The 18472-nt window shown below is 46.4% G+C and overlaps 1 protein-coding gene across 1 annotated transcript in view; it reads left to right on the top strand.

The window, feature by feature from the left end:
• Nucleotides 1–4929: 4929 nt before the first annotated feature.
• Nucleotides 4930–18472, top strand: part of PSMD1 (proteasome 26S subunit, non-ATPase 1) — a 126679-nt gene continuing 113136 nt past the window's right edge. Inside the window, exons 1-8 of the mRNA XM_050963785.1 lie at nucleotides 4930–5047; nucleotides 8198–8241; nucleotides 9287–9360; nucleotides 9626–9795; nucleotides 10806–11011; nucleotides 12340–12483; nucleotides 14312–14538; nucleotides 17449–17509. Coding sequence (XP_050819742.1) covers nucleotides 5032–5047; nucleotides 8198–8241; nucleotides 9287–9360; nucleotides 9626–9795; nucleotides 10806–11011; nucleotides 12340–12483; nucleotides 14312–14538; nucleotides 17449–17509 — 942 coding nt within the window. The 5' untranslated portion in view covers nucleotides 4930–5031. The remainder of the gene's footprint in view (nucleotides 5048–8197; nucleotides 8242–9286; nucleotides 9361–9625; nucleotides 9796–10805; nucleotides 11012–12339; nucleotides 12484–14311; nucleotides 14539–17448; nucleotides 17510–18472) is intronic.

Raw genomic sequence — 18472 nt, 5'->3', positions numbered from 1 at the left:
CCTTGTCAACATATGTGTGTTCGTTCAGTATAACCTAAGGTGAGACTTTAATCCCAGTATAACACTCTCTGTGGACACGCTTATCCTGATCTGAGAGTGCCTTTTATTTAAATTTGGTTTATATCACTTGGGGATGGGTTTAAGCTAAACTGAAAAAAGCCACTCTTATTTTAATGTGTGTGTCCACATTGGGAGTTATATCTGGGTAAAACTTTCCTGTGTAGACAAGGCTTTCAACAGAACCTAGAAGGTAGATAATACAGTAGAACCTCAGAGTTACGAACACCAGAGTTATGAACTGGCCGGTCAACCACACACCACGTTTGGAACCAGAAGTGCACAATCAGGCAGCAGTAGAGACAAAAAACCTCAAATACAGCACAGTCCTGTGTTAAAAGTAAACTACCAAAAAAAAAAAAAGGAGCAAGTTTAAAAAAAGATTTCACAAGGTGAGGAAACTTTTTCTGTGCTAGTTTCATTTAAATTAAGATGGTTAAAAGCAGCATTTTTCTTCTCCATAGTAAAGTTTCAAAGCTGTATTAAATCAATGTTCAGTTGTAAACTTTTGAAAGAACCATAACGTTTTGTTCGGAGTTACGGATATTTCAGAGTCACGAACGACCTCCATTCCTGAGGTGTTCAGAACTCTGAGGTTCTACTGTAGTGTCATAGCATGTAAGAGTCTATATAGAGGGGACCAACACCACCCTGCTTCCAGATCCCGGGGTATTCTGTACGTTAAATTTGCTTTGAGGGATCGTGGTTACAAGCAAATTGAAAATACAAATGTAATGAGATTTAGCAAAGTCATTTATTGTGGGTGGCTGCGTACGTGATGCTGAATTTCAGCACTGACTGGGAAACAGTTGATAGTTCAGTTACTTGAAGTGAGTGCATTAGCTAGCATTATCTTCTAGCACAGCTCATCTGGGGAGCTGTGCAGGTAGTTAGAGGGCATGTCTGCGCTACAAAATTAAGTTGACTTAGGTTAAGTTGACGTGCAGCCACCGCAGTAATTAAAGCGGTGGTTCATGTCCACACTTGCTCCTTCTGTCAGTGGTGCGCGTCCTCACCAGGAGCGCTTTCACCGACTGAAGTGGGGCATTGAGACACACTGACAGCTGGAGCCTGGTAGCCCTGGGGTTCATAGCTGCGCCCGCTCCCCCCTGCCCCCTGCTGACAGCCAGAGCTGTCAGCCATGCACGGGCTCACAGTCAAAAGGCGATGTAAGTAACAGTGTCTACACGGACTGCGTCACCCTAACTACATCAACATGTGCGCTACACCTTTCGTGGAGTAGTTATGTCCATGTAGCAGGCCACTTACTTAGGCAGAAGCAGCATTATAGTGTATACACTGACATAATTAGGTCGACGTAAGCTGCCTTACATCGACGATAACTGTAATGTAAATCAGGCCTGAGTCTGTTACGTATTTACGTCTCTTTCGGTTCGTCTCTAAATTAAGAGCAGGTCACTTATTCAAACTCTTCATACTAATTTCAATGTTTACTCCCATAACAGCGGTTTCAGTGTTATGCAAATCTTTGTAATCTGCGAAGGCCTGATGAATTAACCATTTAAAATATCCCTGTAGAGACCAACAAAATGTATACAGACTTGGGCCCAAATTCTGCTCCGGATTGACACATGTAGTGACTTTATTGAAGTCAATGGAATCATTGACTAGATTTATATGGAAGTAAATGGGAGCAGAGCTGGCCCCATGTATCTTCCACTGTACATTAGTCTAAATAAGGAAAGTGACTTGGATGATTTTTTTTTAACAGGTTAACTGGCCTTGTATAGGTGAAGCAGGTGTTTTATTTATTATTTAATTGGGGGACTAATTTTGGGACATTGTCTTAAATACTTGATGTGAGGAATAAATAAACAGATTTAAATCCTACACTGTAGATTGCTTCTGAAGTTTTATTGATCTCTACCAGAATGACCCCCCTAATAACATAGATGTGCGGCTTACTCTGACTTTGAATTGATTTGTTTTAAGATAAGCTGGGGGAGATGAAAGTCACTATATACCCCTTTGAGCACTGAAGGGAAGAGTGAAACCTGTGTTTGGTGGCAATCCACAGCGCACGGGTGGGCTTTAACTAGTGATCGAACACTTGTACTTGGATACCTGGGGATGTTCATTGAGGAGAGGGACCAAATCAAACTTTGTAAAACTTCCAGTTTTCTGTTTGGCCTGACTTTCCCCTCCTCCAAATTTCCCGACTGGAATGTCAAATCTATTCAAACTGGGCACGAGTCTACAAGCCTAACTGCTGTGCTGATAACCAGGGCACTGCATGAAAAAGCAGAGGGGGCGTTTGGACCTTGCACTGTTGTGTCAGCAAACAGTGCCAGATTGCAGTGGAGAGGCATTTGGCAATGTTTTGTTAGAGGCAGACAGCTGGACTGGATGCTTTTCTGGGCAGGTTTCCCTTTTTTTCCAGCTTGTGAACTTAGATAAGATGGGAGAAAACCTGCCATGAGGGCTCTTCCTTGCTGTAGTTCCGGGCCTTGCCCTGTGATTCCTACAGATGTGTGGTAAAAAACCCTCCTCCTTCCTTCCCCACCTCCAACTTCTGGGAGAAGCTGGGAGCACTTCTCACTGGGTAGGCTCTTCAGGGCCGCAACCATCTTTTTGTTGTGTTTGTGCAGCACCTATGCAATGCGGCCTGGGCCATGACTGGACAGCTGTATTGCTGTGAACACTTACAGCAGCAAAGCTTGATTCACTGAAGAGCTGGGGGTAAACAAGCCCTTAGGAAGTTCCCCTGACGTTCAGCCTAATTTTTCCCATTCTTAACTTCACGGCTTGCTGGCTTGGTGTTCCTTTTCTCCTCCACGTTTCATGGCTCCTGGTAAGGGTCCCAACTTTCTACCTGTACAAAACCACCCTTGCCACGCCTCTCCTCTGAGGCCCTGCCCCCACTCCATTTCCCCGCCTCCCTTTGTCGCTTGCTCTCCCTACCCTCACTCACTCATTTTCACGGGGCTGGCTCAGGGGGTTAGGGTGTAGGAGGGGGTGAGGGCTCCAGGGTGGGGCCAGAAATGAGAAGTTCAGGGTGCAGAAGGGGGTTCTGGACTGAGGTAGTGGCTTGGGATGTGAGAGAGGGTGAGGACTCTGGGATGAGGCTAGGGTTGAGGGGTTTGGAGTGCAGAAGGGGGCTCCAGGCTGGGGGGTGGAGCCGAGGGGTTCAGAGTATGGAAGGGGGCTCTCGGCTGAGGCAGAGTGTTGGGGTATGGGCTCTGGGCTGGGGGTGTGGGTTCAGGGGCCAGAAATGAGGAGTTCAGGGTGCAGGAGGGAGCTCCAGGCTGGGGTTGGAGTGCAGGGGGGTGCGAGGACTATGTCTGGGGGTGTGGTCTCTGGTGTGGGGACAGAGATGAGGGATTTGGGGTGCAGGAGGGGGGTCCAGGCTAGTGCTGAGGGGTATGGAGGGCAGGAGGGGGATCAGGGCTGGTGTAGGGGGTTGAGGTGTGTGGTGGAGTGAGGGCTCCAGCTGTGGATGCAGGCTTGGGGTGGGACGGGATGAGGGGTTTGGGGTGCAGGAGCGTGCTCCAGGCTGAAATCAAGAGGTTCAGAGGGCAGGAGGGGGATCAGGGCTGGGGCAGGGGGTTGGGGGGCAGGCTCTGGGCCATGCTTACCTCAGGCAGCTCCTGGAAGCAGCGGCATGTCCCCTCTCCATCTCTCATGCAGTGGCGTGACCTGGTGGTTCTGTGTGCTTCCCCATCCATAGATGCCTCCTCTGCAGCTCCCATTGGCCACAGTTTCTGGCCAATGGGAGCTGCAGAGCTGAGGCTTGGGGTGAGGACAGCATGTGGAACCTCCTGGCTGCCCCTACATGTAAGAGCCGGATGAGGGACATGGCGCTGCTTCTTGGAACTATGCGTAGCTATGGCAGGCAGGGAGCTTGGCTTGGCCCGGCCGCACCAACTGGACTTTTAACGGTCCGGTCAGTGGTGCTGACTGGAGCTGCCAGGGTCCCTTTTTGACCGGGCATTCCAGTCAAAAAATGGACACGTGGCAACCCTAGCTCCTGGTCTACAGCGACACCGAAGGGCTGGGTGCCAGGGACATACAGAGGTGACGGGATCCCGGAGGAATTATGCCTCTAGCACGTTGTGTGCAGCAGGAGCATCATTTCAGTTTTTTTGTGGGGAAGGAGAAGTTATCAGCCAAAACCACCTCTCTCAGGGTAGTCAATAGGTGAAGCACCACACAGGCCAAATCCCAATTGACAGGTGCTTTTGAATGGACCCTGAAGTCTTTTTATTGACTTACCATTTTTAAAAATTATTATTTCTTTGGAATCTGGACCTTGCCTACCTCTTGACCAAGAAACTTAGACCTTGACCAAAAATAATTGATTACTCTTGACCTGTGTGATTATATTGCAACCTGCAAAGTTGGGGGTGGGTGCTTGGGGGGAGGGGAGCCAGACCCATGAAATGTCTTGGGGGGCAACTGCCCCCCCCCCCGCTGCCCGAGGGCAAATGACACCCTCGTGCAATGCAAAGGGGTCTAGGCACGAACGTGTGTGTGTGTGGGGGGGTCTGCCTGCCCTGCCCTAGCTGCTATGGGGGCCGGGCTGGGGCTGTGCATAGCCTTCTCCTCCAGCGGGGAGCCGGCGCCTGTAGGGAGAAGAGGCTGCTCGGTCCCCCCATGCTCCCTAGAGGGGACCCCCCGGCGGGGAGGGAAGAGTAGTCTAGCTTCTGCCTGACGCTTTTACCAGGCCCGTGCCCGCAAGCCGAGGGCCGACTCGGCCCATGCCCCTTCTCCCCTCCCTCCAGGGCTGAGCCCCCCATTTTCCTAACAACACCGCCGGTACTTTGTGATCGGGCACCTGCGAGGGCAGCCCGCCCACCGGGGTCCTGTGGGGTCCTTTGACGACACTTCCGGGCCGGAAGGAGGCGACGGCGGCAGTGCTGGTCACGGCACGGACCTGAGTACCGGCATCGGCGGCCCCCGAGCCCCCAGCGCGGAGCGGCGAGCACCCCGGGCCGGGCGAGGCCACGTGGCAGCATGATCACCTCGGCCGGTGAGTGCGGGGCCGGGGCCTCCAGGCCGCCCGCCATTTAGCTGAGTCAGGGCCGGTGACTGGGCAAAGCCGGAGCCGCCCCCGCCTCTGGGGACCCTCCCCTCCAGGGGGCGCCCTCCGCGGGTCCCCGCCCCCTCCGCACCGGCGGCAGCAGCGCCACCGTGAGGGAATCCCCGTGTAACGCCCCCTGCTGGGCTCACCCCTGTCGGGCGGCTGGGGGGAGGCTGGCCAGGGAAGCTCGGACCCCTGGGTTCCCCCCTCCCTGCTGTGCCGCCTTGGGACAAGTCACTTCCCGCCCCCGTTTCCCCATCCAGAACGGAGACAGCCCTGAGGTATCTGCCTCAGTTTCCCCATGTAGAACAGAGACCGCACTGATTTATTTCAGGGATCTGCATGCAGGGGCTTGGCTGATGTTCCCAGAGAGCTTTTAATACCTCGGAGGAGCCTGGCTATAGAAGGGCAACATGTTTTGTTTTTTTTATTTTTCCTGGGAGGTAGCTCTTTTCCTTCACTTTATCTCAGCCACGAAGATCAGCATGGGAAGCACTTAGTGTCAGGAAGTGCGTTTAAAGGCTCTGACTTGCAGCTGGGCTCCTTCAGAGGAGGTTACCCTCTTTAGATCTTGCTCTGGCTCATCAGATCAACTCTAGGTTTAGCAATATTCATCTCAAGACACATTTATTTGTCTAAACATTTTAGTAACTTGATCTGATTTTGTGCCTTTTCTTTTAACTTTGTGTAGTTATCACGGGGTGACCAACCTGTGGCTCTGGAGCCACATGCGGCTCTTCAGAGGTTAATATGCGGTTCCTTGTATAGGCACCGACTCTGGGGCAGGAGCTCCAGGCGCCAACTTTCCAATGTGCCAGGGGCTGCTCACTGTTCAGCCACAGGCTCTGCCCCTGCTCCACCCCTTCCTGCCCCCTCCCCTGAGCCTGCTGTGCCTTAGTTGCTCCTCCTCCCACCCAGAGTCTCCTGCATGCCACAAAACAGCTGATCGGGAGGGAAGAGGAGGTGCTGTGCTGATTGGTGGGGCTGCTGGTGGGTGGGAGGTGCTGGGAATGGGGGAGCTGATGTGGGGCTAATGACATATTACTGTGGCTCTTTGGCAATGTACATTGGTAAATTTTGGCTCCTTCTCAGGCTGTCCACCCCATAGCTAACATGACTCACTGCCTGAGAGAGAGAGATTTTAGAGACTAGTTACAGTAATCACAGAATGTGTTTAGTCCTTGACATCCACTGTTGCGTGTCAGCTGCCACAGCTGGGGGAAAGATCCACTTTCACTGGTGCTCTGAACTCCATTGTGACTTAGCAGGATTCCATCCTGAACTTCTGGCGCTGCGGTGTGGATGCCTAGGCATAGGCAGACCATTTTTCCAGTTTTATACCATGGCCCTGCTTTTTGAATGCTATTCCCCCATCTGGTACTGAGCCAGAATCAGACCTGGCTTTGTCTGGTATCATGTGGGGGGCCCAGTTTTAAAGAGAGCACCGCTCTGCCTCCACTGGCATGACCTTGCTCACACCATGTGTGGGAGATCATGCCAAGTGGGGGTGAGGTCATGCCAGCAGGGGCAGACCCACATTCCTGGAAGTACTGGAATGTTTGGTATGCTGAGAATGTGTGAGTGGCCACCCTACCTATTCAGTGGGTGCAAATCCAGACCTGACTACTATTAGTCAAAATCTTAAATAACACAGAATTGGTCTTAGAGCAATAAATGACCCCTTATCTCCTCTGTGGCATTGGAGAGATGGAATCGGAACAGCTTGTTCCTGGGTATGTGGTGAGGTGCTAATCCCTTCCATCTGACTGTTCCAGTCACCTGAAGCTCCAGGGCTGCTGCTCAGGCTTTGCAAAGTGTCACTGAAATGAATAGGGCACTTGTGCTTTGCATCTGAATGGGGCTTGGCACAGTAAGAATAATACTGTTGCTAAGATCCTATAAAATAACAATGTGGTTTCTGGCTTAGTCTTATAGCAACAGTTATTGAAATGTATTTATTTCAAATTATATAGTACGATCATTGTCCACTGTATGCAAGTGACTGTGCCAAACCAGTAACAGATCAGTGTCCCAGGGAGGTTACGGTGTAGAGACACGAGGCTATTGTCCAAAATAAACACGGTGTTTGGATGTTATAGCTGAAAACTGAATTGATGAGTTTTTATAGCTTTCTTGAAAGCAGTGAGGGTGGTGAGCAGTATGCTTGGTGTATGGTGACTGGGAGCCTGTTTCAGATCTATCGAAGAGGTGTGATTTAAAGAGCTGAAATCTAGAGTGGGTGAAAGAGATGAAGGGTGAGGTTCGCAATTAGCAGAGCATAGGGGTCATCAGGAGGTACAGGAGGAGAGGAAGGCAGAGAGAGAGGTAGGTGCAGAGTTAGGGGGAGCTTTGAAGTCAACAAGAAGTTTGAATATGTGGAAGAAGGAAGCCAGTGTAAAGATTCTGAATGTGAGAGACCTGGACAAAGCTAGCAAGAAAGGAGAAAACACACTTTTTTTTTTGCTGTTGAGGTATTTGTTGCCTGAACACTTCTCAGGAGAGAGAAAAAATGTTCAGGGAAAAAATTGACGGTTATTCTTTCTAGTCTGCAATCATGATTTCTTGTCCCCGATAGTTAAAAGCTCAGTTCTAGGTCTAAATCCCATTTCTGACTGGGGAGAATCAATTGGGATCATGTTTTGAATGGGTCATTTTAAGAATAAAAAAAATGGTGTGTGTTGGAGGGAGATAGCATAGGCTTGCTTCCTGTCTGCTATTTCTGGTAAATCAGTAAAGTATTGAAATTCACAAGAATCCTATATGTGGAGTAGGATTGTACAAGATTCATTCCCCTACCTGTTCTCCCCTCCAGGAAGGGCATGGGCAGGCTGAATAGTGCATACATCAGTGATAAAGGATACATTTTCAAGTGTCATAGTGATTTAATATTTTGACCAAGAGGCTTATACAACGTATATGCTGTTTTAAAGGATAGATTTGCTACATGTTTGCAGTCAGTCTTTAAGTCTTTACCTAAGAACTAGAACCATAAACTAGAACCAGGCTTCTTCTTTTCACCATATTGTTTTGTGACTAAGTGACATTTTCTGTTCCAATGCGTAAAAATTCATCCTGGATGACAAGCTTCTTGTTTTGCAGCTGGAATTATTTCTCTTCTGGATGAAGAAGAGCCACAGCTCAAGGTAAGCTTGAAAATGCTGATTAGACCTGAGAGCAACAAACCACAAGTTGAAACTTTGTACCATTTTTTTTTAAACAATAGAAATAGGCAGATTCTAGCAACCATAATAGTTAGAAAAGGACAGGTAACATTCAAGCTGCATCCAGTCAAAAGAACTTGTTGCCAGGAGCCTGAGATGCACAGGCAGTCCATGTGAAATGCAGCTAACTGCAACCAATCTTTTCTTTTAATGCCCAGGATGTCTGCAGGTTCCAACATGGGTCATGCTGGGATCTCTAGTTTCTGGAGACTCTGCCTCTCTAATGATGGCAGGCGTTTCTAGGCTGCGTATGGCCGAGTTGCACTTGGGATGTTCTTTTACTTTATTTTACTGTTTGAGTCAGAGTTAATCTCTTCTCACAAGTCTCTAACATAATTTGGGAGTGGGAAAAACCGAAATAATCAATATCTCCATATAGTCTTCTAAAAATGTTTAGTAATCCTAGTGGAGGGAGAAGAAGATAACCATGGAGACCTTTATAAACGTTTATAAAATATACATATAGACTAAAAAGGCAACCCAACAAACAACTCAAATCAGCAGAACAAAGAGGCAGTTGGCAGGTTGATGGCATCATCTTGGCCACAGGTTGTAATCAGGGTGGTCTGTGTTCCCTGCAGGATATGTGTTTTTCAGAATAGGCTGCTTTAGCCAACCTGCAAGAAAACAGAGACAAAGACAGCTGAGAGTCAGTTCTGGAGACTCCGAGCATTTTAAGGGATCTCAATAAATAAGTCAGTTTGGCCCAGTGCTGTTCCCAGTGAAGTTGAGGGAAAGCAGGATCAGGGTTCCATATCCCCACCTATAAAATGGGGATAAAGAACCCTACATTTCCCCCACGGGAGTCATGAGAATAAATTATGTTTGGAAAGCAGTGTGAGGATGTAGATTGCTCTGTAAGCAGTGGTGTTGGTGGCTTTGAGATCTTACCCTAGGATGCAGTCATAAGGAGAAAAATAGAATGAATGCTGCTCTTTGACAATGAAACTTCTATTACTTTCCATAGGAGTTCGCTCTTCACAAACTGAATGCTGTTGTCAATGACTTCTGGGCAGAAATCTCTGAGTCGGTGGATAAAATGTAAGAGAAGAAATAATTTATTCCTGGAAGGGTGGATGCTCAAACAAAACATGGAATATAATGCATTTGCCTTTTCTCTGGCTGCTTGATCCCAGTTAACGTAGCAGTTATCTCCCCATTTTCCAAAAAGTGTTCATTTTAACTGGCTTTGGTTTGAGAATCTATCCTCCCAAAGATGCTGGTGAAGTTGAAAATTTCAGTTGGCCTATGCCTTTAGGGGAAGCTTTGCATGCTCAACTGATTGTCTTTTCTCTGACCTTTTCAGCGAAGTTCTCTATGAAGATGAGGGCTTCCGGAGTCGCCAGTTTGCTGCCTTGGTGGCTTCCAAAGTGTTTTATCACCTGGGAGCCTTTGAGGAGTCTCTGAACTATGCCTTGGGAGCAGGCGATCTCTTCAATGTCAATGACAATTCAGAATATGTGGAGACTATCATTGGTAATTGACAGTGACTCTAAATGGAAAGCCCTCTAGTTCAGGGGTCGGCAACCTTTCAGAAGTGATGTGCCGAGTCCTCATTTATTCACTCTAATTTAAGGTTTCACATGCCAGTAATACATTTTAGTGTTTTTAGAAGGTCTCTTTCTCTGTCTATAATATATAACTAAACTATTGTTGTATGTAAAGTAAATAAAGTTTCAAAATGTTTAAGAAGCTTCATTTAAAACTAAATTAAAATGCAGAGCCCCCCTACCGGTGGCCAGGTCCCAGGCAGTGTGAGTGCCGTGGAAAATCAGCTCACAGGCTGCCTTCGGCATGTGTGCCATAGGTTGCCTACCTCTGTTCTAGTTGGTAAAACTACTATAACTTGAGATCCCACTTGCCTTTGTTGCTGTCCTCCAAATTCCCTGATCTCTGCTTAGAATTAGCTGAATAGATGTTGCAGCTGCTTTTTCCAGCCTAGCATTTCTTGACTTTCTCTGTTTATAATTGTGTCTAGATTGAAGAACCAGTTTACATAGGTGCTGTGATAATATAAATAAATATTGTGCATCTGGGAAGTCTCCTGCTGTTATACCCTCATCCAGAATCTCCTGTTGTTTGAAACAGTCATGTAAAACATGTATGTGCCTTCAGCACTGAAATCAAGACTTTGGGGCATATAAGTGTTCCCCCACTTAACAGAACTGGTGACCACCTAAGTGAATTCCATATTTTCCCATGTGTAACTAAGGGAACCATTAAGTAGGTTGACAGTGGGATGTAAATGACTTGATAATTTAACCCTAGATTGTGGTCATGTAGTGGGTCAAGTAAATGTAATTTAATGGATTTAGACAAGACAAAGGTGATGTTAAATGCTTGTATGTGTAGACATTCATCTTCTTGGAGGGTGCTTATTTTTCTCCCCAAACCCTAGTAGTCAGATTTTCAACTGTCTTGTACTACTTTTGAAGCTGTGTGTGTCCAGGAAGCTGATGGTGATTGTTCTTTATGTTCCATCTCAGCAAAATGTATTGACCACTACACCAAGCAGTGTGTGGAGAATGCAGAGCTGGCCGAAGTGGAGAAGAAACCTGTCGATGAAAGGCTGGAAGGGATTGTTAACAAGATGTTCCAGCGGTGTTTGGATGATCACAAGTACAAGCAGGCCATTGGTATTGCACTGGAGACTCGTAGGCTGGATGTCTTTGAGAAAACCATACTGGAATCGGTAGGTGGAGGATTCACATGTAGGGTTTAACTTTCCCCTTCAGGGTTTGGATCAAGAAAAGGGAGGTTCAGGTGACTGTAAAGCTACAGATTTTTTTGTGGCAAAATACCAGTGAAGCTCACTGGGAAATGTTTGGTGAAACCCAGTGATTCAGCTTGAATGATGAGATTTTTACCTTGTCGTGTTTTGTGTATCTTACCTGTCGCCCCTTTTTAATATTTAAAGTGGCACTTAATATGCTGTGGTGGGTAAGCATCAGACAGATAAGTTTCAGTTCTAGTGATGTTTTAATTTCAAAAATAATTTCTGAAACTTTTTTCGTGAACAAATCTGAGGAATGAAATGTTGGCAATAATTAAACTCTCTCTTCCCAAAAAAGTTGTTCACCAGGAAGTGCAAGAGTCTCTCTTTGCTTAAAACTAAGTATAACCTAGTGTAACCGTGGAGGTTCTGATTATACACAAACATGGCTCATCCTTTTTTGAATCTTGCTAAGCTCTTGAACTCTGTGTTGTCATGCAGGAGTTGGACGCATAGGTTGATTATGCATTATTCAAAAAAAGTATTCCTTTTTATCTACTTTAAATTTGTAGCCTTTCTATTTCAGAGAATGTACCCTAGTTTTTGAAATATGAGAGAGGGTATCTAGGAGTGCCCAAATTACCTTCTCTATTCCATTTGTTGTTCTGTATACCTCTATGTCATGTCCCATCTTATTAATCTCTGTCTCTTAAGCTAAATGGTCCTGATCTTTTCAGTCCTCATATAGAAGTTTTTCCACACATCTAATAACTTTGTTCATGTCTGTACCCCTTCTGTTTCTGCTATCGCTTAGCTCAGATGCTCTGATCAGAACTGAATTGACTTTTCTCTTCTCAATCTCCTGCATGAAGTATGTGTATAAGTGGAATTCTTTGGCTGGATGGTCCATTTGGCTAACATTTCTATGTTGAACACCTGCATTTCCCTGGGATGAGTACCTGATGGTTAGGGAAAAGTCTGTGGGATAGAAAATTTAAGTATTGAGCTCTCAAAGGACGTTTGTGCTTATGTTTGAGGTTTTGCTTTGGAATGAATTTGTTTCTTTCCATGAGTATTGTTTCTTGGTAGTGGAGTATGCTTGTTTTGGTTATAAATGGTCTTCTGTTTGGGTCACGTTTGTATGCAAGTGGTGTTTGAGTTTCTAGGAAAGAGAAAAATAAGAGACCAGATGTCAAGTTGTGTGTGTTTTTCTGTCAACATAAAAGAAATTATGTGTAAATGGTTTTATTCCTTAACCTTGTTTTGTAACAACATCAACTGGACTGTGTCTTTTCCATCAATTTCAGAATGATGTTCCTGGAATGCTAGCCTACAGCTTAAAGCTCTGCATGTCTCTGATGCAGAATAAGCAGTTCCGTAATAAAGTGCTGCGAGTTCTGGTTAAAATCTACATGAACCTGGAGAAACCAGACTTCATCAATGTGTGCCAGGTAATGTTGTGTACCTCTGCTTTTCATAAACACTTTGCTTAATAAAAATTACCGTCTTCTAGGTGTATCTAACTCAATTCCCACATGAGATCGTATTTCGTTAAACAGATGAAATTCAGTTGGCTAGGGGGGTGCTAAATATGGATTGAATGGAGGTGAATGTTAATGGTGGACTCTGATATTTCATACTTGGTCATGCTCATTCTTTTGAAACAAAGCTTGCTCTAAAACAACTAAAGGAGCTAGAACATTTTTTGTCAATGATCTGGAAGTAAATATAAAATTACTGCGGATTAAAATTTGTGGATGACAGACTGGTGGAATAGTAAATAATGACAGGGTTGTCATACGGAGCCATTTGGATTGCTTGATTCACTGGTCCTATTCAAGCAAAATTATTTTTAGTACAGCCAAATTAAGGTTCATGCATTTAGGAACAAGAAGTCCATACCTACTGAACAGAGGACTGTGTCTTGGAAAGCAGTGACTCTGAAAAGAGTGTAGGGCTCGTAGTGGAAAAGCATCTGAACATGAGTTCCCAGGGTGATGCTTGGCAAAAAGGGATGATGTGATCCTTGGCTGTGTAAACAGGGGAGTAGTGAGTAGGAGCGGGGAAGTGATTTTTATTTTTGTATAGGGCCTTCGTGAGACCGATACTGGAAAAATGCATCAAGTTCTGGTGCCCACATTTTTAAAAGGAAGTTGAACACTTAGAGAGGTTCAGAAAAGAGCCTCAAATGATTTGAGGACTGGAGAAAATACCTTCCAGTGAGAGACGTAGATCTCAGTCTGTTTAGCTTAACAGAAAGAAGACTGAGAGGTGACTTGATTTACAGTGTACAAATATCTCAAAGGAGAGAAAATACTGGGTACTAAAGGGCTCCTTAATCTAGCAGACAAAGGCAGAACAAGAACCAGGGGATTTAAGCTGGAGCCAGACAAATTCAAAATGCGAATAAGGCGCAAATTTTTAACCATGAGGGTGATTAACCATTGGAGCACCAGAGGACATGGTGGATTCTCTATCTCTTGATGTCTTCAGATCAAGGCTAGAGGTCTTTCTAGAAGTTGTGGTTTAGACAGACACAATTTACTGAGGTCAATACAAGAGTATCTGGATGAAATTCTCTGGTCTATGTTATACCAGAGGTCGGACTAGGTGATGTAATAGTCCCTTCTCAGCCTACGCTCTGTGAATTATGACTAAAGGTTCCATGCATCATTGTGGGGGATCAGACTGTAATCACAGAGCTTGGAACCTTAGGAAAATTTAATAATTTCCTTTCTTTTCTCCAGGAAATCAATACAACTTTTTGTTTTCAGAAAGCCATTTCATGATCACCTTTACACAGCTGGGTGCTTAGGTCTTGTGCCATTGCAGCTTGCCCTAGGTGTGGGACTTTAAGAGCATCACACCCTGTTCTATTTTATCTTAGGTATTTTAGCAAAATGGCACAATGATCATTTGGTAAAACTTTTCAATCTTGTTCTAGTATTAGTATGAGTTTACACCATCATTTCAAGTAGTGAAGTGGGTGGACTGTAGGTTATGCCCCTACAGCTTCAGAAGATGCTGTTATACATAGGAAAAAAAATACTTCTTAAGAAGCTTCTCTGACAGTAATTGTGTTTTAAAATGAGACTAAGGAAAATATTAAGTGTACTTATAAGAACTATTGTAAGATTATTAGTATCTGCCATGGGTGGGGGAGACTTCTGTCCCAGGAAAACAGTACAGAAATTAGTATGGGGAATTGATGGCTGTTCTTTTATCTTGCAGTGTTTTCTGCCTGGTGGATTTATGTTTGTTTGTTTTTTTTTCCCCCAGTGCCTGATTTTCCTGGATGACCCCCAGGCTGTAAGTGACATCTTAGAAAAACTGGTGAAGGAAGACAACCTTCTCATGGCTTATCAGATCTGCTTTGATCTGTATGAAAGTGCCAGCCAGCAGTTCTTGTCTTCTGTGATCCAGAATCTCCACACTGTTGGAACTCCTATTGCCTCTGTGCCTGGATCAACCAACACTGGGACTGTCCCTGGATCTGAGAGAGACAGGTGGGGATGTTGGCTTGAGTAGAAATATAATTGTCATGTTCAGTTAGAATACAACTGTATTTTTTTTTTTTGGGTGGGTAAATTAATTTATGCAGAGACATTGGAAAAGCATGCATCAATATTCTTAGACTTAGCGGAATGTATGGCCCAGGGACTGGTAATATGTAGGTCCCTTCATTTTTAGTTTTTCTTTTGTTTACAATTTCCTGGGAATTTAGTGGCATTTAGTACAAAATTTTTAAAAGGTGAAAATTGCTAAAAACAAATGAATGACCCAGTTTTCTGGGTAAATATCGGGGTTAATACTGGGGGATGGGAGAACAGAAAAAAGCAACAGAGAAAAGCAAGAGTATTGACAGTAAAAGCAGTTTAATGCTGGGGTAGTTTATTTCATTATTTAACTGTATTTAGTTGCATAATACTACTAGATGGTACCTGAACCTATTGGAGCCCAGCGATACTTAAACAGAGAGAATTTAATTACATTTAGACTAATCATTTATTGACAAACACATCTTAGCTAGTGCTTTACTGGATTTTCTTAGCATAATCGGTATTTTCAGATACTTCAGTAATCTACATTTTGGGTGAAAATTGGTCAAAACTGAATAATAACTTTTGTAAAACCTGGGAAATTTTCAGTAAAAACCAGAAATGAAGAGCCTTATTATTACTGATATGATACAAAGCCTTTCACCTCTTGGACAAAGCTCAGTAGTTCAGATCCAGCCTAGAACTTTAACAGAAGACTACGACCATCTGGGGACTTTTCAGCAATCTGTATCACAAGATCTTAGTGGCCAGATATCCACATTACACAAGACACCCCCCACAATTGGTGCTAATTGGTCGCCTCATTTCATCTCCTCTTTGGTCTCTCACAAGTAGTCTGCATGGCATGAAGACTCAACTCCCCTCTCTTTCCTAGAGGTGGCCCTCTCTAGGTTAAGATGGAGGCATGGGAATACAGGCTTGTGGAGGAAGCATGTAGCGCTGCTGTTCTTGCAGTACCTGTTCTTTAGTCTCTGGAGCTGCCAGACAAGCACCCACATCTAATTAAGTAGCATTTAATGGGGACTGTAGCCCAAACCAAGCCTACCAAAACACAAGGGCCTATGGAAATGTAGGAAACTGGTTCCAAACACCTTTGTTTCTTCAGTCAAGAGTGCGTATGTAGCAGGTAGGTCGGGGTGAGCAAACTTTTTGGCCAGAGGGGCCACATCTGGGTGGGGAAACTGCATGCATGGTCATGAATGTAGGGCTGGGGCAGGGGGTTGGGGTGTGGGAGGATGTGCGGTGTGCAGGAAGGGGCTCAGGGCAGGGGTGCAGGGAGGAATGTGGGAGGAGGCTTAGTGCAGAGGGTTGTGGGGCAGGAGGGGTGTGGCAGGGGCCTCAGGGCAGGGGGTTGGGGTGCAGGAGTACTGTGGAGTGCGGCGGGGGCTCAGGGCAGGGAGTTGGGGTGCAGGAGGGGGCTCAAGGCGGGGGGTTGGGGTGCAGGAGGGTGTTGGGGTACAGGCTCTGGCCCGGCGCCGCTTTCCTGGAGTGGCTTCAGGGTAGCAGTGGTGCGCACTGGGGCCAGGGCAGGCTCCCTGCCTGCTTTGGCCCTGCACTGCTCCTGGAAGTGGCTGGTACCACTTCCCAGCAGCCCCTGGAGTGGGGGGGCAGAGGGCTCTGCGCGCTGCCCTCACCTGTGGTTATCTCTCCTGAAGCTCCCATTGGCCGGGGTTTCCTGTTCCCGGCCAACGGGAGCTGCGGGGGGAGGAACCCACAGGCGAGGGCAGCGCGAAGAGTCCTCTGCCTCCACTCCCCCAGGGGCTGCAGGGACATGGTGCTCGCCGCTTCTGGGAGCAGCGTGGGGCCCACGGCGTCATGGGGCTGACAATCCTGTGAGCTGGATTGAAAGCCCTGATTGGCCAGATCTGGCCCGCGGGCCATAGTTTGCCCACCCTTGAGGTAGATGTCCCCCTGTTGTGATGTCCCACAGTAAGAGGGAATATGTACCTACAAAACAATTTATAAATCAGCCTGTGCAATGTCTGATCTCGGTCAGTCCTATTTGAGCGCTGCCTCTGAAGATTGATTGCATTGTAGGGGTCAGCAGGCAGCAACCCTCTCCCTTGAGCACTGGAAATTCAATTTTTGTTCGTTCAGAGAGACCTGGACAGATTTCTCTCCCCACCATTGGCAGAGCCTTATTGTAGCATTGGCAGAGCCTTGTGTTTCTGGCGGTGCTGTTGCTTGGAAGAGATGTGAAATAATTATCCCCTCCAACTTGCTTGTAATGCCCATCCAGTCGTGTCAGTGAGAGAGATGGATGATGCCTGAAGTGTTCTCTCTGGCATGGCACTCCCCAGGAGAGACTGGAAAACTGCCGAGTTTATTTTAAAATGTCAGGCAGAGGGAGTCTATACACTATATTGGGCTGTAGTGATAAATGGAACGTTTCCCTCCACTACACAAGTCTGTCAGGGCCTTGTGTCCGTGCCAGCTTAATGACTTGGATTGCTTTCCCATTCATCACTACGTCCATCCTTACTGACAGTAGTGGCCCCTAGGCTTCTGAGTATGGAGGTAGTCCCCTTGCTATGTCTCACTCCCAAACACGTTTCCACCAGTGGTTTTCCCTCGCGTCTCCCCGTCCATACAAGCCTCTCTAGTCGCTGCACTTTCCAGCCAGCATGGGGGCCAGGATTCTCCTAGTCTTTTATCCCTAACTCCCCTCTGACTCAGATTGCAGAGGGGGCTGCTATACTTGTGTGTGTCAGCCCTGTGCGGTGTCAAAGGTCTCTTATCCCCAGAGCTCACCTTCACGCCCCAGTCTCCTGTGTCGGGGCTCAACATTCAGCTGCTGCCAGAGCATTTGGCAGTCATGAGATGTGAACGGGTTGGTATTTTTGTGTTTAATTTCAGTGACACTATGGAAACAGAAGAGAAGCCAAGTAGCACTTGTGCTGTGAAGTCTGCAGAATCTGTGAGTGCCACTCTGTGAAATCAGATGTGCTGTGTTCAGCTGTCCATACACGTTTTGCTTAGAACCCGTCCTCTTCTTCCCTGTCACAAGATGGGATGAACCTCTAAGGGAGCTGGGCATACCCTTGTCTGTTACTCAGCTAGCTTCCTCCTAAGTGATAGCTTTGAGTCTAGGGGTCAGGTGATGGTCTGCAGATAGAAGGCCAGCAAGCAGCTGACAGAGAGAAAACTGTAGGGAGCAGGTAGGCTGCTGCAGGAGACTCTGGGTCAGGAGAAGGGGCCAGGTAGAAGGACCTGGTTTATCTGTTTGATTTGGACTTTATCAGTACAGAGGAAATTAACTCCTCCCCAAAGGAAGGCACTGAAATTCTGCTGCTGTTGGGCACTTCATTCTGATGCACTGGCCGGTGAATTGGCCCACTCCCCACAAGCCATTCAGTAACAATTTTCCTGCCTGGGAGAGCCTGGACGTTGCTTCTGGAATGCCAAAAGGAGTTGCTAGAGTAATACCAGGCGCTCACGTTCTCTGGGGGATATACTCTTTGCTCTGTAGTGCTTACAGCCCACAGTGAGGGATAGAGCTTGGTGCTTGAGTTCTCCTCCCTGCTTGGGAATAGTGCACGTTGTGCTGTTGCTGCGCTACTTGGCTGGCTTATTAGATTTCTGTTGTGTAACACTTGCTCTCTCAAGTATGTTAGAAGTAAATATACATGCACCCTAAGCAGCAGATGTAGCAGCCTGGCCATTTTTTTCTGGGGCTGGTGAAAGGAAATAAATAAAATGCTACCCAAAGGTAATGCACACATGTGAACTAGTCATGGGAATGGTTGAGGTTTTCCTGTAGATAGCTGAAAGGGAGACATTCCGTTCATTCAAATTTAAGTAGAGATATTTGCTGAAACTAGGCAAGGAAAGAGGGTGGAAGTCCTTGCTTCATCAAGAGCCTGTGAGCAGAGTACTCTGG

This window comes from Gopherus flavomarginatus, chromosome 8 (genome assembly GCF_025201925.1).
Source record: "Gopherus flavomarginatus isolate rGopFla2 chromosome 8, rGopFla2.mat.asm, whole genome shotgun sequence".
In the NCBI taxonomy this organism is placed as follows: domain Eukaryota; kingdom Metazoa; phylum Chordata; order Testudines; family Testudinidae; genus Gopherus; species Gopherus flavomarginatus.
The sequence above is the reverse complement of the archived record's forward strand: the minus strand, read 5'-3'. Positions and strand labels throughout refer to the sequence as shown.